The sequence below is a fragment of the Ranitomeya imitator genome, chromosome 3 (genome assembly GCF_032444005.1).
Source record: "Ranitomeya imitator isolate aRanImi1 chromosome 3, aRanImi1.pri, whole genome shotgun sequence".
Taxonomy (NCBI): domain Eukaryota; kingdom Metazoa; phylum Chordata; class Amphibia; order Anura; family Dendrobatidae; genus Ranitomeya; species Ranitomeya imitator.
This window is the reverse complement of record NC_091284.1, coordinates 139,124,378-139,150,732: the sequence shown is the minus strand read 5'-3', so window position 1 is coordinate 139,150,732 and position 26,355 is coordinate 139,124,378. Positions and strand designations below refer to the sequence as shown.

Genomic DNA, 26,355 nt, shown 5'->3' with positions numbered 1-26,355 from the left:
CCCCCATCCTGTCATGTGCTGCTCCCATCCTGCGCCCCCGTTCTGTCATGTGCTGCTCCCATCCTGCGCCCCCGTTCTGTCATGTGCTGCTCCCATCCTGCGCCTCCATTCTGTCATTTGCTGCTCCCATCCTGTCATTTGCTGCTCCCATCCTGCGCCCGTTCTGTCATTTGCTGCTCCCATCCTGCGTCCCCGTTCTGTCATTTGCTGCTCCCATCCTGCGCCCGTTCTGTCATGTGCTGCTGCCATCCTGCGCCCGTTCTGTCATGTGCTGCTCCCATCCTGCGCCACCATTGTATTATATGCCCCCCGCTCCAGTGTGTATGCCCCCGAATGCTGCTGCCATATAAAAAAAAAAAAAATACCATACTCACCTATCGTCCGGCTCCACTGCAGGTATGTCTTCAAGAAAATGGCGCCGGAAAGCGGGGACTGCGCAGGCGCCGATTCCGGCAGCAGGAATCGGCGCCTGCGCAGTCCGCGCTTTCCGGCGCCATTTTCTTGAAGACACACCTGCAGTGGAGCCGGAGTGTGTCTTCAAGAAAATGGCGCCGGAAAGCGCGGACTGCGCAGGCGCCGATTCCGGCAGCAGGAATCGGCGCCTGCGCAGTCCGCGCCCTCCAGAGCCGGGAGCAGAGGAGCCGGGAGACGGAGCCGCAAGCAGCGCTGGAACCGGGAAAGGTGAGTATACTTACCCTCCCTCCTGGCGGTCCCTGACTCTCCGGTGGAGATCGCGGTATGCGTTCAGTGCTTACGCATACCGCGATCTCCCGGGAGCGTCGCTCTGTGAGGCCCAGACTGCGCCGGCGCTTGCGCTTGCGCAGTCTATAGAGGCTTTGGACAGAGTGACGCTCCCAGCGTTATATTATAGATATATATATATATATATATATATATATATATATATATATATATGTGAAAAAGTTTGGGCACCCCTATTAATCTTAAGCTTAATGTTTTATAAAAAAAAATTTTTTGCAACAGCTATTTCAGTTTCATATATCTAATAACTGTTGGACACAGTAATGTTTAGGCCTTGAGAAGAGGTTTATTGTACTAACAGAAAATGTGCAATCTGCATTCAAACTAAATTTGACAGGTGCATAAGTATGGGCACCCCACCAGAAAAGTGACATTAATATTTAGTAGATCCTCCTTTTGCAAAAATAACAGCCTCTAGTCGCTTCCTGTAGCTTTTAATGAGTTCCTGGATCCTGGATGAAGGTATTTTTGACCATTCCTCTTTACACAACAATTCCGGTTCAGTTAAGTTTGATGGTCGCCAAGCATGGACAGCCCTCTTCAAATAATCCCACACATGTTCAATGATATTCAGGTCTGGGGACTGGGATGGCCATTCCAGAACAGTGTAATTGTTCCTCTGCATGAATGCCTGAGTAGATTTGGAGCGATGTTTTGGATCATTGTCTTGCTGAAAGACCTATCCCTTGCGTAACTTCAACTTTGTCACTGATTCATGAACATTATTGTCAAGAATCTGCTGATACTGAGAGGAATCTGTTATGGCTGGCAATCAGGCAACACAGCGTGCAGTAATCAGCGCACATACAGAGATCTGGCAATAACCCAAAACAATAGGACGAGCTCTGAGACGTGGAATCTCTGTAGACTGCAGTACCTGATCTATCCTCACACAACTGTAAGCAGCAGTGGATTGCGCCTATCAACTACCTATGCAACTCGGCACTGCCTGAGGAGCTGACTAGCCTGAAGATAGAAATACAAGCCTGACTTACCTCAGAGAAATACCCCAAAGGAATAGGCAGCCCCCACATATAATGACTGTTAGCAAGATGAAAAGACAAACGTAGGAATGAAATAGATTCAGCAAAGTGAGGCCCGATATTCTAGACAGAGCGAGGATAGCAAAGAGAACTATGCAGTCTACAAAAAACCCTAAAACGAAAACCACGCAAAGGGGCAAAAAGACCCACCGTGCCGAACTAACAGCACGGCGGTGCACCCCTTTGCTTCTCAGAGCTTCCAGCAAAAGTTAATAGCAAGCTGGACAGAAAAAACAGAAAACAAACTAGAAGCACTTATCTAGCAGAGCAGCAGGCCCAAGGAAAGATGCAGTAGCTCAGATCCAACACTGGAACATTGACAAGGAGCAAGGAAGACAGACTCAGGTGGAGCTAAATAGCAAGGCAGCCAACGAGCTCACCAAAACACCTGAGGGAGGAAGCCCAGAGACTGCAATACCACTTGTGACCACAGAAGTGAACTCAGCCACAGAATTCACAACAGTACCCCCCCCTTGAGGAGGGGTCACCGAACCCTCACCAGAACCCCCAGGCCGACCAGGATGAGCCACATGAAAGGCACGAACAAGATCTGGGGCATGGACATCAGAGGCAAAAACCCAGGAATTATCTTCCTGAGCATAACCCTTCCATTTGACCAGATACTGGAGTTTCCGTCTAGAGACACGAGAATCCAAAATCTTCTCCACAATATACTCCAATTCCCCCTCCACCAAAACAGGGGCAGGAGGCTCCACAGATGGAACCATAGGTGCCACGTATCTCCTCAACAACGACCTATGGAATACATTATGTATGGAAAAGGAGTCTGGGAGGGTCAGACGAAAAGACACCGGATTGAGAATCTCAGAAATCCTATACGGACCAATAAAACGAGGTTTAAATTTAGGAGAGGAAACCTTCATAGGAATATGACGAGAAGATAACCAAACCAGATCCCCAACACGAAGTCGGGGTCCCACACGGCGTCTGCGATTAGCGAAAAGCTGAGCCTTCTCCTGGGACAAGGTCAAATTGTCCACTACCTGAGTCCAGATCTGCTGCAACCTGTCCACCACAGAATCCACACCAGGACAGTCCGAAGACTCAACCTGTCCCGAAGAGAAACGAGGATGGAACCCAGAATTGCAGAAAAATGGAGAGACCAAGGTAGCCGAACTGGCCCGATTATTAAGGGCGAACTCAGCCAACGGCAAAAATGACACCCAATCATCCTGGTCAGCGGAAACAAAACATCTCAGATATGTTTCCAAGGTCTGATTGGTTCGTTCGGTCTGGCCATTAGTCTGAGGATGGAAGGCCGAGGAGAAAGATAGGTCAATGCCCATCCTACCACAAAAGGCTCGCCAGAACCTCGAGACAAACTGGGAACCTCTGTCAGAAACAATATTCTCAGGAATGCCATGTAAACGAACCACATGCTGGAAGAACAAAGGCACCAAATCAGAGGAGGAAGGCAATTTAACCAAGGGCACCAGATGGACCATTTTAGAAAAGCGATCACAGACCACCCAAATGACCGACATTTTTTGAGAAACGGGAAGGTCAGAAATGAAATCCATCGAAATATGTGTCCAAGGCCTCTTCGGGACCGGCAAGGGCAAAAGCAACCCACTGGCACGTGAACAGCAGGGCTTAGCCCTAGCACAAATTCCACAGGACTACACAAAAGCACGCACATCCCGCGACAGAGATGGCCACCAGAAGGATCTAGCAACCAACTCCCTGGTACCAAAGATTCCTGGATGACCGGCCAGCACCGAACAATGAAGTTCAGAGATAACTTTACTAGTCCACCTATCAGGGACGAACAGTTTCTCGGCCGGACAACGATCAGGTTTATTAGCCTGAAATTTCTGCAACACTCTCCGCAAATCAGGGGAGATGGCAGACACAATGACTCCTTCCTTGAGGATACTCGCCGGCTCAGATAACCCCGGAGAGTCGGGCACAAAACTCCTAGACAGAGCATCCGCCTTCACATTTTTAGAGCCCGGAAGGTATGAAATCACAAAATCAAAACGAGCAAAAAATAACGACCAACGGGCCTGTCTAGGATTCAAGCGCTTGGCAGACTCAAGATAAGTAAGGTTCTTATGATCAGTCAAAACCACCACGCGATGCTTAGCACCCTCAAGCCAATGACGCCACTCCTCGAATGCCCACTTCATGGCCAGCAACTCTCGGTTGCCCACATCATAATTACGCTCAGCAGCAGAAAATTTCCTGGAAAAGAAAGCACATGGTTTGAACACTGAGCAACCAGAACCTCTCTGTGACAAAACCGCCCCCGCACCAATCTCAGAAGCATCAACCTCGACCTGGAACGGAAGAGAAACATCAGGTTGACACAACACAGGAGCACAGCAAAAACGACGCTTCAACTCCTGAAAAGCTTCCACGGCAGCAGAAGACCAATTAACCAAATCAGCACCCTTCTTGGTCAAATCGGTCAATGGTCTGGCAATGCTAGAAAAATTACAGATGAAGCGACGATAAAAATTAGCAAAGCCCAGGAATTTCTGCAGACTTTTTAGAGATGTCGGCTGAGTCCAATCCTGGATGGCCTGAACCTTAACCGGATCCATCTCGATAGTAGAAGGGGAAAAGATGAACCCCAAAAATGAAACTTTCTGCACACCGAAGAGACACTTTGATCCCTTCACGAACAAGGAATTAGCACGCAGTACCTGGAAAACCATTCTGACTTGCTTCACATGAGACTCCCAATCATCTGAGAAGATCAAAATGTCATCCAAGTAAACAATCAAGAATTTATCCAGATACTCACGGAAAATGTCATGCATAAAAGACTGAAAAACAGATGGAGCATTGGCAAGTCCGAACGGCATCACCAGATACTCAAAATGACCCTCGGGCGTATTAAATGCCGTTTTCCATTCATCTCCCTGCCTGATTCTCACCAGATTATACGCACCACGAAGATCAATCTTAGTAAACCAACTAGCCCCCTTAATCCGAGCAAACAAGTCAGAAATCAATGGCAAGGGATACTGAAACTTAACAGTGATCTTATTAAGAAGGCGGTAATCAATACACGGTCTTAGCGAACCATCCTTCTTGGCTACAAAAAAGAACCCTGCTCCCAATGGTGACGACGATGGGCGAATATGTCCCTTCTCCAGGGACTCCTTCACATAACTGCGCATAGCGGTGTGTTCAGGTACGGACAAATTAAATAAACGACCCTTAGGGAATTTACTACCAGGAATCAAATCGATAGCACAATCACAATTCCTATGCGGAGGTAGGGCATCAGACTTGGACTCTTCAAATACATCCTGAAAGTCCGACAAGAACTCTGGGATGTCAGAAGGAATGGATGACGAAATAGACAAAAATGGAACATCACCATGTACTCCCTGACAACCCCAGCTGGTTACCGACATAGAGTTCCAATCCAATACTGGATTATGGGTTTGTAGCCATGGCAACCCCAACACGACCACATCATGCAAATTATCAAAAACATACCAGGAACACAATAAATGAACTATTGTGATCCACAAAAGTGCAGCAACAATATATTAAAAACATATTCTTTTATTAACAATAAATACAATACATAACATACATAAAATATTAAGGTGCCTCTATACAACCTAAACCACAAGAGGCGGACAGCTAGAGTAAGACACTAAAAATAAAGAGCAAAAACAAATGGGCACACGGGTATATGTAGATCTTACAAGACAAACATCACAATTCACAGGAGCAAAAAATAATAATGATTTAGTAATATATCCAAATGACTACATAATGTCCAGTTGAGAAAACTACCCAGCCATGCCGATAATTCCATATTCAGTGTAGATGTCACCGTAATATACACTTAATTCCATATGCATAGCTGGCAGGATAATATCCCCTATATTTCAGCTGGATCACTCTAAATAACCGACTTTTATCCTCTTGCCATAATCGATATAGATAACAGTTGCTATATGCCTCTGACAGGTCAGTGCGCTAACATAACATACGCACCGCTTACAATAGAACCGCGGCTTGAATTAGCCCGCAATTTGCCGTAGCTAAATGCTACTGTATATGTCTGACAAACCAGCGCAATAAATTTATGACATATATCCTCCTATACTAATCGATATAGATAAAAAATACTATATGCCCCTGATACAACAGTGCGCTTGCATATCATGCGCACCGCTTACAATAGAAACGCGGCTTAAATTAGCCCGCATTTGCCAACGTGCAATGTCCGCTGTAGCTGGCTGCTACTATATGTATCTAACAAACCAGCGCAATAAACTTGTGATCTAATACATATTACCTCTACAAGCTGCCATGCGCCTTCACAAATGAAGCCATAATAAGCCCCCTGTCCCACACATATTACCTGCTCTGTGTCTCCTCGTGGAATCCCTAGCCAGAGTGGCGTGCTGCCTCTGCCTGCCCCGACGCGCGTTTCGCGTGATGCTTCTTCCTGGGGGTGTGTCTAAGGCGGTGAGTCTCACAGGTCTTATACCGGCAACATCCAATCAGATGGTAATGGGCAGGACTATCTCATACTCGCTACACTACACCTGGCCTCCGGTCTCAAAATATCGGCCGTATAATGAATCCTAATGATTAGTTTAATTACTATCGTGAAAATTCCCGATATCCCTCCAAAAAATCACTGCTATTACAATACTAAAAAATCCTTCCAGAAAGCTAAGATAAATCCATGTAACTGCATACATCATCTCTAATCCAAATACCTCCAGCCAAAGACTATATTTTTCAAAGAGGAACGCTGGCTGCGATAATGCCTAAATAAAATGATTAGTGACATTCCTCGACACTATAAGAGGTTTCATGATTCTAATCCCTATCTCATGAAAATAAAGGGTATTGATGTAGTTACATTGGGACCGAGAGGAGGTGACCTGGGCAAAGTCCTTGCCCAGGTCGAAAGTAGATGGATCTACAGATTAGGTACACTGACTCCACAAGGCCTGAACGAGAATCTGGGTTTCAGTGCATTCTTGTGAGGTAGTTTATATACTACTGTGATTTTATAGGTGTAGTGGATCTCTCTTTGTGTTTGTGTAGCATCGGTTTTATTTGGTACGGTGGGTTTTCCCATAGTAGTTTTATTTTTTTGTTATATGGTGCAATTTTTAATTCTAATTTGTTTATTTAAGGTATGTTTCGGTCATATATACGGTCAAACACCGGGTTTGGGCTACACTCCTTGCTTTATTGAGCTGTTGGATGAATCTGGAGAGAGAAAAAATAAAGAAAGAAAGAACTAAGGACAACAACATCTGACCTATTAAATCCACTATGGCTGAGATGTTGAGGATAAATGTGGAAATTGATGGACATGTTCCTTCAGAAAGCTGACTCTAAGTACTGATCTATCTATGGAAAATATGGGGACAGGACTATGTATGAAGAAGAGTGACATCTATGGACTATTTTGGACTTCATATTTTGAAGAGATGTATATATCTCCCACTCTATAGATTGGAGAGGTAGAATGTCATGATAGAAGATTTTATGGACTATTTTGGACTTCATATTTTGAAGAGATGTATATATCTCCCACTCTATAGATTGGAGAGGTAGAATGTCATGATAGAAGATTTTATGCGGAGTAGTGACTGCATTCTATATTATATTTTTTTTTTTTTTTTTTTTTTTTGTATGTTTTAATTAGATTGTAGATAATGTGAATATCAGATATATCATATATATGGAGGGGTTGGTCACCTTTCGGGATATTAACTGCTTATATAGCGTTTTATTTAGATGTTTCAGGAATTTGTCACTCTCACGGGTAACAGATAGGTTTGCACTTTAATATAACTGGGTGCACTTTTCTGGCTGTGTTCCAATGGTGGCTGGTGGTGGCATGGCCCGTCCCCTATCTGCAGGAGGGGCGGGGTTTGCCCTATATCGCACCTGGAACATTGTAACCAGTATAATAGATATGTATATTGCATCAATATGTGAACCGTATCACTTTACAAATAAGCACATGGTCCTATATGGTTATATAGGTCACAAATTAATCTTTTACAGACATTCAAGGCTGTGGGTTCTTACATCGACATCCTTTATTGTTGCACGGCATATATTTATTTGGTGCATGTTTATCTACAGAATTTTTCTACAGAATTTTTCTTCATCTCTCACTTTACAATTTATTTTCAGTCACTTTTTAACTCACTAATCATTTTATTTAGGCATTATCGCAGCCAGCGTTCCTCTTTGAAAAATATAGTCTTTGGCTGGAGGTATTTGGATTAGAGATGATGTATGCAGTTACATGGATTTATCTTAGCTTTCTGGAAGGATTTTTTAGTATTGTAATAGCAGTGATTTTTTGGAGGGATATCGGGAATTTTCACGATAGTAATTAAACTAATCATTAGGATTCATTATACGGCCGATATTTTGAGACCGGAGGCCAGGTGTAGTGTAGCGAGTATGAGATAGTCCTGCCCATTACCATCTGATTGGATGTTGCCGGTATAAGACCTGTGAGACTCACCGCCTTAGACACACCCCCAGGAAGAAGCATCACGCGAAACGCGCGTCGGGGCAGGCAGAGGCAGCACGCCACTCTGGCTAGGGATTCCACGAGGAGACACAGAGCAGGTAATATGTGTGGGACAGGGGGCTTATTATGGCTTCATTTGTGAAGGCGCATGGCAGCTTGTAGAGGTAATATGTATTAGATCACAAGTTTATTGCGCTGGTTTGTTAGATACATATAGTAGCAGCCAGCTACAGCGGACATTGCACGTTGGCAAATGCGGGCTAATTTAAGCCGCGTTTCTATTGTAAGCGGTGCGCATGATATGCAAGCGCACTGTTGTATCAGGGGCATATAGTATTTTTTATCTATATCGATTAGTATAGGAGGATATATGTCATAAATTTATTGCGCTGGTTTGTCAGACATATACAGTAGCATTTAGCTACGGCAAATTGCGGGCTAATTCAAGCCGCGGTTCTATTGTAAGCGGTGCGTATGTTATGTTAGCGCACTGACCTGTCAGAGGCATATAGCAACTGTTATCTATATCGATTATGGCAAGAGGATAAAAGTCGGTTATTTAGAGTGATCCAGCTGAAATATAGGGGATATTATCCTGCCAGCTATGCATATGGAATTAAGTGTATATTACGGTGACATCTACACTGAATATGGAATTATCGGCATGGCTGGGTAGTTTTCTCAACTGGACATTATGTAGTCATTTGGATATATTACTAAATCATTATTATTTTTTGCTCCTGTGAATTGTGATGTTTGTCTTGTAAGATCTACATATACCCGTGTGCCCATTTGTTTTTGCTCTTTATTTTTAGTGTCTTACTCTAGCTGTCCGCCTCTTGTGGTTTAGGTTGTATAGAGGCACCTTAATATTTTATGTATGTTATGTATTGTATTTATTGTTAATAAAAGAATATGTTTTTAATATATTGTTGCTGCACTTTTGTGGATCACAATAGTTCATTTATTGTGTTCCTGGTATGTTTTTGATCTATATAAAGTGTTGCCTACTCCCCTTGTTTAGGGGTTATAGGATTGGGCGTTATGCTTACATCATGCAAATTATGCAGTACCAGAAAGCGAATAACTTCCTGATGTGCAGGAGCAATGCACATGGTCAGCTGGGCCCAGTACTGAGGCTTATTCCTGGCCAAAGGTGTAGCATCAATTCCTCTCAACGGAATAGGACACCGCAAAGGCTCCAAGAAAAATCCACAACGTTTAGCATAATCCAAATCCATCAGATTCAGGGCAGCGCCTGAATCCACAAACGCCATGACAGAATACGATGACAAAGAGCACATTAAGGTAATGGACAAAAGGAATTTGGACTGTACAGTACCAATAACGGCAGAGCTATCGAACCGCCTAGTGCGTTTAGGACAATTAGAAATAGCATGAGTAGAATCACCACAATAGAAACACAGTCTGTTCAGACGTATGTGTTCTTGCCGTTCTACTTTAGTCATAGTCCTGTCGCACTGCATAGGCTCAGGTTTACTCTCAGACAATACCGCCAGATGGTGCACAGATTTACGCTTGCGCAAGCGACGACCGATCTGAATGGCCAAGGACATAGACTCATTCAAACCAGCAGGCATAGGAAATCCCACCATTACATCCTTAAGAGCTTCAGAGAGACCCTTTCTGAACAAAGCCGCTAGTGCAGATTCATTCCACAGAGTGAGTACTGACCACTTCCTAAATTTCTGACAATATACTTCTACATCATCCTGACCCTGGCATAAAGCCAGCAGATTTTTCTCAGCCTGATCCACTGAATTAGGCTCATCGTAAAGCAATCCCAGCGCCTGGAAAAATGCATCAACATTACTCAATGCAGAATCTCCTGGTGCAAGAGAAAACGCCCAGTCCTGTGGGTCGCCGCGCAAAAAAGAAATAATAATCAAAACCTGTTGAATAGGATTACCAGAAGAATGAGGTTTCAAGGCCAAAAATAGCTTACAATTATTTCTGAAGCTCAGGAACTTAGTTCTGTCACCAAAAAACAAATCAGGAATCGGAATTCTTGGTTCTAGCATCGATTTCTGATCAATAGTATCTTGAATCTTTTGTACATTTACAACGAGATTATCCATTGAGGAGCACAGAGCCTGAATATCCATGTCCACAGCTGTGTCCTGAAGCACTCTAATGTCTAGAGGAAAAAAAAGACTGAAGACAGAGCTAAGAAAAAAAAATGCTGTCAGGATTTCTTTTTTCCCTCTATTGGGAATCATTGGTGTGGCTCCTTGTACTGTTATGGCTGGCAATCAGGCAACACAGCGTGCAGTAATCAGCGCACATACAGAGATCTGGCAATAACCAAAAACAATAGGACGAGCTCTGAGACGTGGAATCTCTGTAGACTGCAGTACCTGATCTATCCTCACACAACTATAAGCAGCAGTGGATTGCGCCTATCACTACCTATGCAACTCGACACTGCCTGAGGAGCTGACTAGCCTGAAGATAGAAATACAAGCCTGACTTACCTCAGAGAAATACCCCAAAGGAATAGGCAGCCCCCCACATATAATGACTGTTAGCAAGATGAAAAGACAAACGTAGGAATGAAATAGATTCAGCAAAGTGAGGCCCGATATTCTAGACAGAGCGAGGATAGCAAAGAGAACTATGCAGTCTACAAAAAACCCTAAAACGAAAACCACGCAAAGGGGCAAAAAGACCCACCGTGCCGAACTAACAGCACGGCGGTGCACTCCTTTGCTTCTCAGAGCTTCCAGCAAAAGTTAATAGCAAGCTGGACAGAAAAAACAGAAAACAAACTAGAAGCACTTATCTAGCAGAGCAGCAGGCCCAAGGAAAGATGCAGTAGCTCAGATCCAACACTGGAACATTGACAAGGAGCAAGGAAGACAGACTCAGGTGGAGCTAAATAGCAAGGCAGCCAACGAGCTCACCAAAACACCTGAGGGAGGAAGCCCAGAGACTGCAATACCACTTGTGACCACAGAAGTGAATTCAGCCACAGAATTCACAACAGTGCTTGCAGAAACAGCTTCTTTCGCATCATTCCCATACAGCTTCTCCTTGTGCAAAGTGCGTTGTATAGTTGACCGATGCACAGTGACACCATCTGCAGCAAGTTGATGCTGCAGATCTCTGGAGGTGGTCTGAGGATTGTCCTTGACTGATCTCACCATTCTTCTTCTCTGCCTTTCTGATGTTTTTCTTGGCCTGCCACTTCTGGCCTTAACAAGAACTGTACCTGTGTTCTTCCATTTCCTTACTGTGTTCCTCACAGTGGAAATTGACAGGTTAAATCTCTGAGACAGCTTTTTGTATCCTTCCCCTGAACAACTATGTTGAATAATCTTTGTTTTCAGATCATTAGACAGTTGTTTTGAGGAGCCCATGAAGCCACTCTTCAGAGGAGAGTCAATCAGGAGAACAACTTGCAAGTGGCCACTTTAAGTAGCTTTTCTCATGGGCAACACGGTGGCGCAGTGGATAGCACAGCAGCCTTGCAGCACTGGAGTCCTGGGTTCAAGCCCTACTAAGGACAACATCTGCAAAGAGTTTGTATGTTCTCTCTGTGTTTGCGTGGGTTTCCTCCGGGCACTCCGGTTTCCTCCCACATTCCATAGACATACGATAGGAAATTTAGATTGTGAGCCCCAACGGGGACAGCGACGATAATGTGTGCAACCTGTAAAGCGCTGCGGAATATGTTAGCGCTATATAAAAATAAAGATTATTATTATTATTATGATTGCATACACCTGGCTATGAAGTTCAAAGCTCAATGAGGTTAGAAAATCAAAAAAAGTGCTTTAGTAAGTCAGTAAAAAGTAGATAGGAGTATTTAAAACAAGAAAATGATAAGGGTGCCCATACTTATACACCTGTCAAATTTTGTTTGAATGCAAATTGCACATTTTCTGTTAGTACAATAAACCTCATTTCAAGGCAGAAACATTACTGTGTCCAACAGTTATTAGATATATGAAACTGAAATAGCTGTTGCAAAAAAAAACCAAGTTTTATAAAACATTAAGCTTAAGATTAATAGGGGTGCCCAAACTTTTTCATATAACTGTATATATGTACCGTATATACTCGAGTATAAGCCGAGATTTTCAGCCCAAATTTTAGGGCTGAAAGTGCCCCCCTCGGCTTATACTCGAGTCACGGTAGCGGTGGGGTCGGCAGGTGAGGGGCTGAGGGCGCTGGGGTATACTTACCTAGTCCCAGCGATCCTCGCGCTGTCCCTGCCGTCCCACGGGCTTCGGCGCTGCAGCTTCTTCCCCTCTTCAGCGGTCACGTGGGACCGCTCATTACAGAAATGAATAAGCGGCTCCACCTCCCATAGGGGCGGAGCCGCTTATTCATTTCTCTAATCAGCGGTGCCGGTGACCGCTGATAGAGAAAGAAGCTGCAGCGCCGAAGACAGGAGGGGACAGCGCGAGGATCGCCAGGACTAGGTGAGTATGTTATATTCACCTGTCCTCGTTCCAGCCGCCGGGCGCCGATCCATCTTCCCGGCCGGCGCCTCCATCTTCCCGGCGTCTGCGCTCTCTGACTGATCAGGCAGAGGGCGCGATGACGCATATAGTGTGCGCGGCGCCCTCTGCCTGATCAGTCAGAGCAGAGACGCCGGGAAGATGGAGGCGCCGGAACGAGACGCCGGGAGCTGCAATCAAGGGAGGTGAGTATGTGTTTTTTTTTTTTTTATTGCAGCAGCAGCAGCGGCAGCACAGATTAATGTGGAGCATCTATGGGGCACAGTGAACGGTGCAGAGCACCGTATAAGGCACAGCTAGGGGGCACAATGAACGGTGCAGAGCACCGTATATGGCACAGCTAGGGGGCACAATGAACGGTGCAGAGCACCGTATATGGCACAGCTAGGGGGCACAATGAACGGTGCAGAGCACCGTATATGGCACAGCTAGGGGGCACAATGAACGGTGCAGAGCACCGTATATGGCACAGCTAGGGGGCACAATGAACGGTGCAGAGCACCGTATAAGGCACAGCTAGGGGGCACAATGAACGGTGCAGAGCACCGTATATGGCACAGCAATGGGGCACAGTGAACGGTGCAGAGCACTGTATATGGCACAGCTAGGGGGCACAGTGAACGGTGCAGAGCACTATATGGGGCACAGCTATGGGGAAATATGAATGGTGTAGAGCACTATATGGCACAGCTATGGGGAAATAATGATCTATTTTTATTTTTGAAATTCACCGGTAAATGCTGCATTTCCACCCTAGGCTTATACTCGAGTCAATAAGTTTTCCCAGTTTTTTGTGGCAAAATTAGGGGGGTCGGCTTATACTCGGGTCGGCTTATACTCGAGTATATACGGTATGTATATATATATATATATATATATATATATATATATATATATATATATATATATATATATATATACACAGCTCTGGCAAAAATTAAGAGACCCCCACATCAAGTCCCTGTCATGGACAGCCTAATCTCCAGACCTGAACCCCATTGAAAACCTCCAGAATGTAATCAAGAGGATGATAGTCACAAGCCATCAAACAAAGAAGAACTGCTTAAATGTTGGCGCCAGAAGCAGTGACTGGTGGAAAGCATGCCAAGACGCATGACAGCAGTGATTAAAAATCATGGTTATTCCACATTCCACAAAATATTGATTTCTGAACTCTTCCTGAGTTAAAACATTAGTATTGTTGTTTCTAAATGATTATGAACTTGTTTTCTTTGCATTATTTGAGGTCTAAAAGGAGAGGGTTTTTTTTTTCAATTTTTACCATTTCTCCATTTCAGAAAAAAATACAAAATTCGTTGCTTTGAAATTCGGAGACATGGTGTCAGAATTTTATAGAACAAAAGAAAAAAATCATATTTTACTAAAACATATACATATAAAGAGAAAAATCAGGCAAAATGAACATTTTGCAATGGTCTCTTAATTTTTTGCCAGAGCTGTATGTATATAGATATATATAGTACAGACCAAAAGTTTGGACACACCTTCTCATTTAAAGATTTTTCTGTATTTTCATGAATAAAATGGTACATTCACACTGAAGGCATCAAAACTATGAATTAACACATGTGGAATTATATACTTAACAAAAAAGTGTGAAACAACTGAAATTATGTCTTATATTCTAGGTTCTTCAAAGCAGCCACCTTTTGCTTTGATGACTGCTTTGCACACTCTTGGCATTCTCTTGATGAGCTTCAAGAGCTAGTCAGCAAGGAAAGGTCTTCCAGCAATCTTGAAGGAGTTCCCAGAGATGCTTAGCACTTGTTGGCCCTTTTGCCTTCACTCTGCGGTCCAGCTCACCCCAAACCACCTCGAATGGGTTCAGGTCTGGTGACTGTGGAGCCAGGTCATCTGGCGTAGCACCACATCACTCTCCTTCTTGGTCAAATAGCCCTTACACAGCCTGGAGGTGTGTTTGGGGTCATTGTCCTGTTGAAAAATAAATGATGGTCCAATTAAATGCACACCGGATGGAATAGCATGCCGCTGCAAGATGCTGTGGTAGCCATGCTGGTTCAGTATGCATTCAATTTTGAATATATCCCCAACAGTGTCACCAGAAAAGCACCCCCACACCATCACACCTCCTCCTCCAAGGGAACCAGGCATGTAGAGTCCATCCGTTCAACTTTTCTGCATCGCACAAAGACACGGTGGTTGGAACCAAAGCTCTCAAATTTGGACTCATCAGACCAAAGCAAAGATTCCCACTGGTCTAATGTCCATTCCTTGTGATCTTTAGCCCAAACAAGTCTCTTCTGCTTGTTGCCTGTCCTTAGCAGTGGTTTCCTAGCAGATATTTTACCATGAAGTCCTGCTGCACAAAGTCTCCTGTTAACAGTTGTTGTAAAGATGTGTCTGCTGCTAGAACTCTGTGTGGCATTAACCTGGTCTCTAATCTGAGCTACTGTTAACCTGCGATTTCTGAGGCTGGTGTCTCGGATAAACTCTATCCTCAGAAGCAGAGGTGACTCTTGGTCTTCCTTTCCTGGAGCGGTCCTTGTGTGAGCCAGTTTCTTTGGAGCGCTTGATGGTTTTTGCCACTGCACTTGGGGACACTTTCAAAGTTTTCCCAATTTTTCGGATTGACTGACCTTCATTTCTTAAAGTAATGATAACCACTCATTTTTCTTTACTTTGCTGCTTTTTTCTTGCCATAATACAAATTCTAACACTCTATTCAGTAGGACTATCAGCTGTGTATCCACCAAACTTCTGCACAACACAACTGATGGTCCCAACCCCATTTATAAGGCAAGAAATCCCACTTATTAAACCTGACAGGGCACACCTGTGAATTGAAAACCATTTCCGGTGACTACCTCTTGAAGCTCATCAAGAGAATGCCAAGAGTGTGCAAAGCAGTCAAAGCAATAGGTCATAGTCATGAAAATACAGAAAAATCTTTAAATGAGAAGGTGTGTCCAAACTTTTGGTCTGTACTGTATACACACTGCTCAAAAAAATAAAGGGGACACTTAAACAACAGAATATAACGCCAAGTAAATCAAACTTCTGTGAAATCAAACTGTCCACTCAGGAAGCAACACTGTTTCACAATCAATTTTCCATGCTGTTGTGGAAATGGAATAGACAACAGATGGAAATTATTGGCAATTATCAAGACACACTCAATAAAGGAGTGGTTCTGCAGGTGGGGACCAGATTCCACATCTCACTTCCAATGCTTTCTGGCTGTTTTGGTCCTCTAGCACCTCCAGCCTCTGGACACTACGCTGACAGACACAGCAAACCTTCTTGCCACAGCTCGCATTGATGCGCCATGCTGGATGAGCTGCACTACCTGAGCCACTTGTCTGGGTTGTAGAGTCCGTCTCATGCTACCACAAGTGTGAAAGCACAACCAACATTCAAAAGTGACCAAAACATCAGCCAGAAAGCAATGGCACTGAGATATGGTCCCCACATACAGAACCACTGCTTTATTGAGTGTGTCTTGATAATATATATATATTGCATTGCGAAAGTATTTGGCTCCCTGGAACTTTTCAACCTTTTCCCACATATCATGCTTCAAACATAGATACCAAAGGTAAATTTTTGGTGAAGAAGAATCAGCAACAAGTGGAACACAATTGTGAAATTGAACGAAATTTATTGCTTATTTAAAATTTTTGTGGAAATTCAAAAACTGAAAAGTGGGATGTGCAATATTATTTGTCCCCTTTAACTTAATACTTTGTTGCACCACCTTTTGCTGTGATTACAGCTGCAAGTCACTTGGGGTATGTCTCTATCAGTTTTGTACATCGAGAGACTGAAATTCTTGCCCATTCTTCCTTGGCAAACAGCTCGAGCTATGTGGGAAAAGGTTAAAAAGTTAAAGGGGCCCGAATACTTTCGCAAGGCACTATATATATCTATATATATATATATATATATATATATATATATATATATATATATATATATATATATATACGTACAGTGGGGCAAAAAAGTATTTAGTCAGTCAGCAATAGTGCAAGTTCCACCACTTAAAAAGATGAGAGGCGTCTGTAATTTGCATCATAGGTAGACCTCAACTATGGGAGACAAACTGAGAAAAAAAAATCCAGAAAATCACATTGTCTGTTTTTTTATCATTTTTTTTGCATATTATGGTGGAAAATAAGTATTTGGTCAGAAACAAACAATCAAGATTTCTGGCTCTCACAGACCTGTAACTTCTTCTTTAAGAGTCTCCTCTTTCCTCCACTCATTACCTGTAGTAATGGCACCTGTTTAAACTTGTTATCAGTATAAAAAGACACCTGTGCACACCCTCAAACAGTCTGACTCCAAACTCCACTATGGTGAAGACCAAAGAGCTGTCAAAGGACACCAGAAACAAAATTGTAGCCCTGCACCAGGCTGGGAAGACTGAATCTGCAATAGCCAACCAGCTTGGAGTGAAGAAATCAACAGTGGGAGCAATAATTAGAAAATGGAAGACATACAAGACCACTGATAATCTCCCTCGATCTGGGGCTCCACGCAAAATCCCACCCCGTGGGGTCAGAATGATCACAAGAACGGTGAGCAAAAATCCCAGAACCACGCGGGGGGACCTAGTGAATGAACTGCAGAGAGCTGGGACCAATGTAACAAGGCCTACCATAAGTAACACACTACGCCACCATGAACTCAGATCCTGCAGTGCCAGACGTGTCCCACTGCTTAAGCCAGTACATGTCCGGGCCCGTCTGAAGTTTGCTAGAGAGCATTTGGATGATCCAGAGGAGTTTTGGGAGAATGTCCTATGGTCTGATGAAACCAAACTGGAACTGTTTGGTAGAAACACAACTTGTCGTGTTTGGAGGAAAAAGAATACTGAGTTGCATCCATCAAACACCATACCTACTGTAAAGCATGGTGGTGGAAACATCATGCTTTGGGGCTGTTTCTCTGCAAAGGGGCCAGGACGACTGATCCGGGTACATGAAGGAATGAATGGGGCCATGTATCGTGAGATTTTGAGTGCAAACCTCCTTCCATCAGCAAGGGCATTGAAGATGAAACGTGGCTGGGTCTTTCAACATGACAATGATCCAAAGCACACCGCCAGGGCAACGAAGGAGTGGCTTCGTAAGAAGCATTTCAAGGTCCTGTAGTGGCCTAGCCAGTCTCCAGATCTCAACCCTATAGAAAACCTTTGGAGGGAGTTGAAAGTCCGTGTTGCCAAGCGAAAAGCCAAAAACATCACTGCTCTAGAGGAGATCTGCATGGAGGAATGGGCCAACATACCAACAACAGTGTGTGGCAACCTTGTGAAGACTTACAGAAAATGTTTGACCTTTGTCATTGCCAACAAAGGATATATTACAAAGTATTGAGATGAAATTTTGTTTCTGACCAAATACTTATTTTCCACCATAATATGCAAATAAAATGTTAAAAAAAAACAGACAATGTGATTTTCTGGATTTTTTTTTCTCAGTTTGTCTCCCATAGTTGAGGTCTACCTATGATGTAAATTACAGACGCCTCTCATCTTTTTAAGTGGTGGAACTTGCACTATTGCTGACTGACTAAATACTTTTTTGCCCCACTGTATATATATATACTAGCTATTGAACCCGTTCTACGCCCATTTATATTGGTATATGGTCTCCATCCTGGTATGTGCTGCTCCATCCTGCGCCCCCATCCTGTCATGTGCTGCTCCCATCCTGCGCCCCCGTTCTGTCATGTGCTGCTCCCATCCTGCGCCCCCGTTCTGTCATGTGCTGCTCCCATCCTGCGCCTCCATTCTGTCATTTGCTGCTCCCATCCTGTCATTTGCTGCTCCCATCCTGCGCCCGTTCTGTCATTTGCTGCTCCCATCCTGCGTCCCCGTTCTGTCATGTGCTGCTGCCATCCTGCGCCCGTTCTGTCATGTGCTGCTGCCATCCTGCGCCCGTTCTGTCATGTGCTGCTGCCATCCTGCGCCCGTTCTGTCATGTGCTGCTGCCATCCTGCGCCCGTTCTGTCATGTGCTGCTGCCATCCTGCGCCCGTTCTGTCATGTGCTGCTGCCATCCTGCGCCCGTTCTGTCATGTGCTGCTGCCATCCTGCGCCCGTTCTGTCATGTGCTGCTGCCATCCTGCGCCCGTTCTGTCATGTGCTGCTCCCATCCTGCGCCCGTTCTGTCATGTGCTGCTGCCATCCTGCGCCCGTTCTGTCATGTGCTGCTGCCATCCTGCGCCCGTTCTGTCATGTGCTGCTGCCATCCTTCGCCCGTTCTGTCATGTGCTGCTGCCATCCTTCGCCCGTTCTGTCATGTGCTGCTGCCATCCTGCGCCCGTTCTGTCATGTGCTGCGGCCATCCTGCGCCCGTTCTGTCATGTGCTGCTGCCATCCTGCGCCCGTTCTGTCATGTGCTGCGGCCATCCTGCGCCCCTTCTGACATGTGCTGCTGCCATCCTGCGCCCGTTCTGTCATGTGCTGCTGCCATCCTGCGCCCGTTCTGTCATGTGCTGCGGCCATCCTGCGCCCGTTCTGTCATGTGCTGCGGCCATCCTGCGCCCGTTCTGTCATGTGCTGCTGCCATCCTGCGCCCGTTCTGTCATGTGCTGCGGCCATCCTGCGCCCGTTCTGTCTTGTGCTGCGGCCATCCTGCGCCCGTTCTGTCATGTGCTGCGGCCATCCTGCGCCCGTTCTGTCATGTGCTGCGGCCATCCTGCGGCCGTTCTGTCATGTGCTGCGGCCATCCTGAGCCCGTTCTGTCATGTGCTGCTGCCATCCTGCGCCCGTTCTGTCATGTGCTGCTGCCATCCTGCGCCCGTTCTGTCATGTGCTGCGGCCATCCTGCGCCCGTTCTGTCATGTGCTGCTGCCATCCTGCGCCCGTTCTGTCATGTGCTGCGGCCATCCTGCGCCCGTTCTGTCATGTGCTGCGGCCATCCTGCGCCCGTTCTGTCATGTGCTGCTGCCATCCTGCGCCCGTTCTGTCATGTGCTGCTCCCATCCTGCGCCACCATTGTATTATATGCCCCCCGCTCCAGTGTGTATGCCCCCGAATGCTGCTGCCATATAAAAAAAAAAAAAAATACCATACTCACCTATCGTCCGGCTCCACTGCAGGTATGTCTTCAAGAAAATGGCGCCGGAAAGCGGGGACTGCGCAGGCGCCGATTCCGGCAGCAGGAATCGGCGCCTGCGCAGTCCGCGCCCTCCGGAGCCGGGAGCAGAGGAGCCGGGAGACGGAGCCGCAAGCAGCGCTGGAACCGGGAAAGGTGAGTATACTTACCCTCCCTCCTGGCGGTCCCTGACTCTCCGGTGGAGATCGCGGTATGCGTTCAGTGCTTACGCATACCGCGATCTCCCGGGAGCGTCGCTCTGTGAGGCCCAGACTGCGCCGGCGCTTGCGCTTGCGCAGTCTATAGAGGCTTCGGACAGAGTGACGCTCCCAGCATCTATAATATTCTATTTATATATCTATAATATAACGCTTGGAGCTTCACTCTGTCTGAAGCCTTTATAGACTGTGCAAGTGCTGGCGCAGTTTGGACCCCACAGAGTGACTGAACGCACACCGCGATCTCCAACGGATAGCAGGGACACGCCAGGAGGGTGAGTATGCTATATTCACCTGTCTGTCCCATTCCAGCGCTGCGTGCGGCTCCGTGTTCCGGGTCCTCTGCCTGTGACGTTCACAGTTCAGAGGGCGCGATGACGCGCTTAATGCGCGCCGCCTTCTGACTGAACAGTCACAGCCAGAGGACCCGGAACACGGAGAGGCACGCAGCACTGGATCAGGGCCAGGTGAATATAGCAAGTGTCGGGGGCCTGAACTAGCGGCGACTCCGGCACCTGACCCCCACAGCGCGCCGGTGTCCCCGCCTGCTCAGGCCCCCCAGCACTCGGCGCCCAGCGACGATAGGCGAGTATGGTATTTTTTTTTTTTAATAGATCGCAGCAGCATATGGGGCATACACTATGGAGCATCTTATGGGGCCATCAACCATAATGGAGCAGTGTGCGGGGGCATACACTATGGAGCATCTTATGGGGCCATCAACCATAATGGAGCAGTGTTCGGGGGCATATACTATGGAGCATCTTATGGGGGCCATAAACCTTTATGGAACAGCGTACGGGGCATACACTATGGAGCATCTTATGAGGCCATCAACCATAATGGAGCAGTGTACGGTGGCATACACTATGGAGCATCTTATGGGGCCATCAACCATAATGGAGCAGTGTACGGGGGCTTATACTATGGAGCATCTTATGGGGGCCATAAACCTTTATGGAACAGCGTACGGGGCATACACTATGGAGCATCTTATGGGGCCATCAACCATAATGGAGCAGTGTACGAGGGCATATACTATGGAGCATCTTATGGGGGCCATAAACCTTTATGGAGCAGTGTACGGGGCATATACTATGGAGCATCTTATGGGGCCATCAACCATAATGGAGCAGTGTAAGGGGGCATACGCTATGGAGCATCTTATGGGGCCATCAACCATAATGGAGCAGTGTTCGGGGGCATATACTATGGAGCATCTTATGGGGGCCATAAACCTTTATGGAACAGCGTACGGGGCATACACTATGGAGCATCTTATGGGGCCATCAACCATAATGGAGCAGTGTACGGGGGCATACACTATGGAGCATCTTATGGGGCCATCAACCATAATGGAGCAGGGTATGGGGCATATGGATGGGAGCAGCAAATTAAAGAATGCTGGCGTAGGATGGGAGCAGCACATGACAGAATGGGGGCGCAGGATGGGAGCAGCACATGACAGAATAGGGCAGCACATGACAGAACGGGGGTGCAGGATGGCAGCAGCACATGACAGAACGGGGGCGTAGGATGTGAGCAGCACATGACAGAATGGGGCGCAGGATGGCAGCAGCACATGACAGAACGGGGGTGTAGGATGGCAGCAGCACATGACAGAACGGGGGTGCAGGATGGAAGCAGCACATGACAGAATAGGGCAGCACATGACAGAACGGGGGCGCAGGATGGCAGCAGCATATGACAGAACGGGGGTGCAGGATGGAAGCAGCACATGACAGAACGGGGGCGCAGGATGGGAGCAGCACATGACAGGATGGGGGCGCAGGATGGGAGCAGCAAATGACAGAATGGGGGCGCAGGATGGCAGCAGCACATGACAGAACGGGGGTGCAGGATGGCAGCAGCACATGACAGAACGGGGGCGCAGGATGGGAGCAGCACATGTCAGAATGGAGACGCAGGATGGGTGCAGCACATGTCAGAATGGAGGCGCAGGATGGGTGCAGCACATGTCAGAATGGGGGAGCAGGATGGGAGCAGCACATGACAGAATTGGGGCGCAGGATGGGTGCAGCACATGACAGAATGGGGGCGCAGGATGGAGCAGCTCATGACAGGATGGGGACGCAGGATGGAGCAGCACATGACAGGATGAGGATGCAGGATGGAGCAGCACATGACAGGATGGAGACTATACACCAATATAAATGCTCGCCACCCGGGCGTAGAACGGGTTCAATAGCTAATATACATTTTTTTTTTAAACATATCCATTTGTCCATTTTCTTTAGTAATGTAGAAATTCTTTAAATAAGTCTACTTGTCTAAAACAGGTCAATAATAAATTATTTACTTAAAAAGGAAGCTATCAGTAAATTATCTACAGGGTGGCCATTTATATGGATACACCTAAATAAAATGGGAATCGTTGGTGATATCAACTTCCTGTTTGTGGCACATTAGTATATGGGAGGGAGAAAACTTTTCAAGATGGGTGGTGACCATGGCGGCCATTTTGAAGTCGGCCATTTTGGATCCAACTTTATTTTTTCCAATGGGAAGAGGGTCATGTGACACATCAAACTTATTGAGAATTTCACAAGAAAAACAATGGTGTGCTTGGTTTTAACGTGACTTCATTCTTTTATAAGTTATTTACAAGTTTATGACCACTTATAAAATGTGTTCAAAGTCCTGCCCATTGTGTTGGATTGTTAATTCAACCTTTTTCTCCCACACTTGACACACTGATAGCCACACCGCAGAATAAATGCCATCACAGGCTCCCAGTATCCGTTGTTTCAGATGCTGCACATCTCATATCTTCACAGCATAGATAATTGCCTTCAGATGAGTCCAAAGATAAAAGTCTAAAGGGGTCAGATCGGGAGACCTTGGTGGCCATTCCCACGACGACCAATCCACTTTCCAGGAAACTGTAAATGTAGGAATGCTTGAACCTGACACCCATAATGTGGTGGTGCACCATCTTGCTGGAAACTCCCAGGTAACGTGCCATCTTCAGTGCATAAAGAGGGCAACACATCATCATGACCATAAATGGCCCACCCTGTTTTTATAAATCAAGTTCTTGTGCTAAATATTTTTTTAAAACATTTTTGGCACTTTTTTCATACTACGATTTTAATTAAAAAAAAACAAAATTAGTATTCTTGGAATTTTCATAATGTCTACTAGGGTTTTTTTTAGACTCTCACGTCCTGCTATACAAGGAAACAACAGATGGACATTAGCCACAATGTACAGGCTCTGACCCTATCTTTTGAATTAAAGCATTTAATGAGCATGTGCAAAAGTCACTATGAAGGGGACAAAAATCAGCTGTGATATTGCCTATTGTGATTGGTGAAATCTTTGATATCAGTTGTGTATAGAGGTGTTACTTGTCATTGCAATTCTGCCTCTGCTAATACGGAACCTTTCTGACAACCTGCAATGCAAGAAAGTATGATTCTACAAAAAGCCCTAGTGGCTACTATGAAAATTAGAAGCAGAGTAGACAGCAATGGGAGGATAACTGCATCTACAGAGGTGTTTGTAATAAGACAAAGCTAGGTTCTGTTGTACTTTCCCTACCCACACTAACTGCTGTGAGATGAAAGCTTAAAGGGAACCTGTCACCTGAATTTGGCGGGACCAGTTTTGGGTCATATGGGCGGAGTTTTCAGGTGTTTGATTCACCCTTTCCTTACCCGCTGGCTGCATGCTGGACGAAATATTAGATTGAAGTTCATTCTCTGTCCTCCGTAGTACACGCCTGCGCAAGGCAAGATTACCTTGCGCAGGCGTGTACTACGGAGGACAGAGAATGAACTTCAATCCAATATTGCGGCCAGCATGCATCCAGCGGGTAAGGAAAGGGTGAATCAAACACCTCAAAACTCCGCCCATATGACCCAAAACTGGTCCCGCCAAATTCAGGTGACAGGTTCCCTTTAAGAAGTGTTAGCAAACATTAATCTCTACACTCCTGGATACCGGAGAAGAAATCGATTGGTGAGTATATTAACACACTGACATTGCACTAACATCTACATAGGTTTAAGAAAAAAAGTTAATGGGAGTGCTTCTTTAAATGTGCCACAATACACAGTATCTCCAACTGTATTCAGAAAAGTTGTGGAAATCAGTATGTAGAAAGTGATATAGTATCTACAAGAGTCAGGTAGTAAAAACATTGCATTTATTGAAAAATACTTAAGAAGATGAGCGAGTTTAAAAAAGTAAAATATGTATGTACGAGACACTGGGCCTAAACCTTTCCAACCCATACTGGATTCTTAATCATTATGATCATTATGATTAAGAGCCTTGTGTACGTTCAAAACACATGGGCCCGATGTCTCCTACATATTCATGATAATTAATAGCCTTGTATGTATGAGTTCAAAGTGCAAAGGTAACCTTTCAGGTCGGAAAAACGTTTAAACCTACAGATTCGTAAAGGGGCGATTAACCCGATATCTGCAGGTTAATAACATTAGTCGTGCCCTAATAGATCACATAGCACCAGGATATGTAAACCAGATAACTCAATTAATATCAAAACACAATCTCTCATTACATAAATCTAACTGTGTGGTTAGTTACAGAAATTATTTATGTGCAACAAAATACACATTTAGGTAATAAGCTCCAAGTATTACCTCCTTTATTTTCTCTATCCATATATATACATATATGTACATATACATAGACTGTTTTTGCTTTGGTATTAGTATAAGGAACGTACCTGTGCCTTGATCACAAGTTGTATTACAAAAATCCATTACAACTGTAAATAAGAATTGAACAAATCCACAATTAGAAATGATAAAATTGAGAGGTACTGACAGAAGTAACATTGTACATTCTTTCTTTAAAGAGTAACCATGGTTTTAATTTTTATTTCATAACTCAATAGTACAGTTGAGGCCAAAAGTATTGACACCCCTGCAATTCTGTCAGATAATACTCAGTTTCTTCATGAAAATGATTGCAAACGCAAATTCTTTGTTATTATTATCTTCATTTAATTTGTCTTAAATGAAAAAACACAAAAAGAATTGTCCTAAAGCCAAATTGGATATAATTACACACCAAACATTAAAAAGGGGGTGGACAAAAGTATTGCCACTGTTCGAAAAATCATGTGATGCTTCTCCAATGTGTGTAATTAACAGCACCTGTAACTTACCTGTGGCACCTAACAGGTGTTGGCAATAACTAAATCACACTTGCAGCCAGTTGACATGGATTAAAGTTGACTCAACCTCTGTCCTGTGTCCTTGTGTGTACCACATTGAGCATGGAGAAAAGAAAGAAGACCAAAAAACTGTCTGAGGACTTGAGAAACCAAATTGTGAAGAAGCATGAGCAATCTCAAGGCTACAAGTCCATCTCCAAAGACCTGAATGTTCCTGTGTCTACCGTGTGCAGCGTCATCAAGAAGTGTAAAGCCCATGGCACTGTGGCTAACCTCCCTAGATGTGGATGGAAAAGAAAAATTGACAAGAGATTTCAACGCAAGATTGTGCGGATGTTGGATAAACAACCTCGACTAACATCCAAACAAGTTCAAGCTGCCCTGCAGTCCGAGGGTACAACACTATCAACCCGTACTATCCTTCGGCGTCTGAATAAAAAGGGACTGTATGGTAGGAGACCCAGGAAGACCCCACTTCTTACCCAGAGACATAAAAAAGCCAGTCTGGATTTGCCAAAACTTACCTGAAAAAGCCAAAAACGTTTTGGAAGAATGTTCTCTGGTCAGATGAGACAAAAGTAGAGCTTTTTGGGCAAAGGCATCAACATAGAGTTTACAGGAGAAAAAAAAAGGCATTCAAAGAAAAGTACCCGGTCTCTACAGTCAAACATGGCGGAGGTTCCCTGATGTTTTGGGGTTGCTTTGCTGCCTCTGGCACTGGACTGCTTGACCGTGTGCATGGCATTATGAAGTCTGAAGACTACCAGCAAATTTTGCAGCATAATGTAGGGCCCAGTGTGAGAAAGCTGGGTCTCCCTCAGAGGTCATGGGTCTTCCAGCAGGACAATGACCCAAAATACACTTCAAAAAGCACTAGAAAATTGTTTGAGAGAAAGCACTGGAGACTTCTAAGGTGGCCAGCAATGAGTCCAGACCTGAATCCCATAGAACACCTGTGGAGAGATCTAAAAATGGCAGTTTGGAGAAGGCACCCTTCAAATATCAGGGACCTGGAGCAGTTTGCCAAAGAAGAATGGTCTAAAATTCCAGCAAAGCATTGTAAGAAACTCATTGATGGTT

General features: G+C 45.1%; 1 protein-coding gene across 3 annotated transcripts in view; it reads right to left on the bottom strand.

Moving 5' to 3' along the window:
- ADGRG2 (adhesion G protein-coupled receptor G2) overlaps positions 1 to 26,355 on the bottom strand; it is a 296,348-nt gene that overhangs the window by 60,384 nt on the left and 209,609 nt on the right. For all 3 annotated transcript variants that reach the window (XM_069761520.1, XM_069761519.1, XM_069761521.1), the window contains one exon: positions 24,823 to 24,864. In XM_069761520.1, coding sequence (XP_069617621.1) covers positions 24,823 to 24,864 — 42 coding nt within the window. The remainder of the gene's footprint in view (positions 1 to 24,822; positions 24,865 to 26,355) is intronic.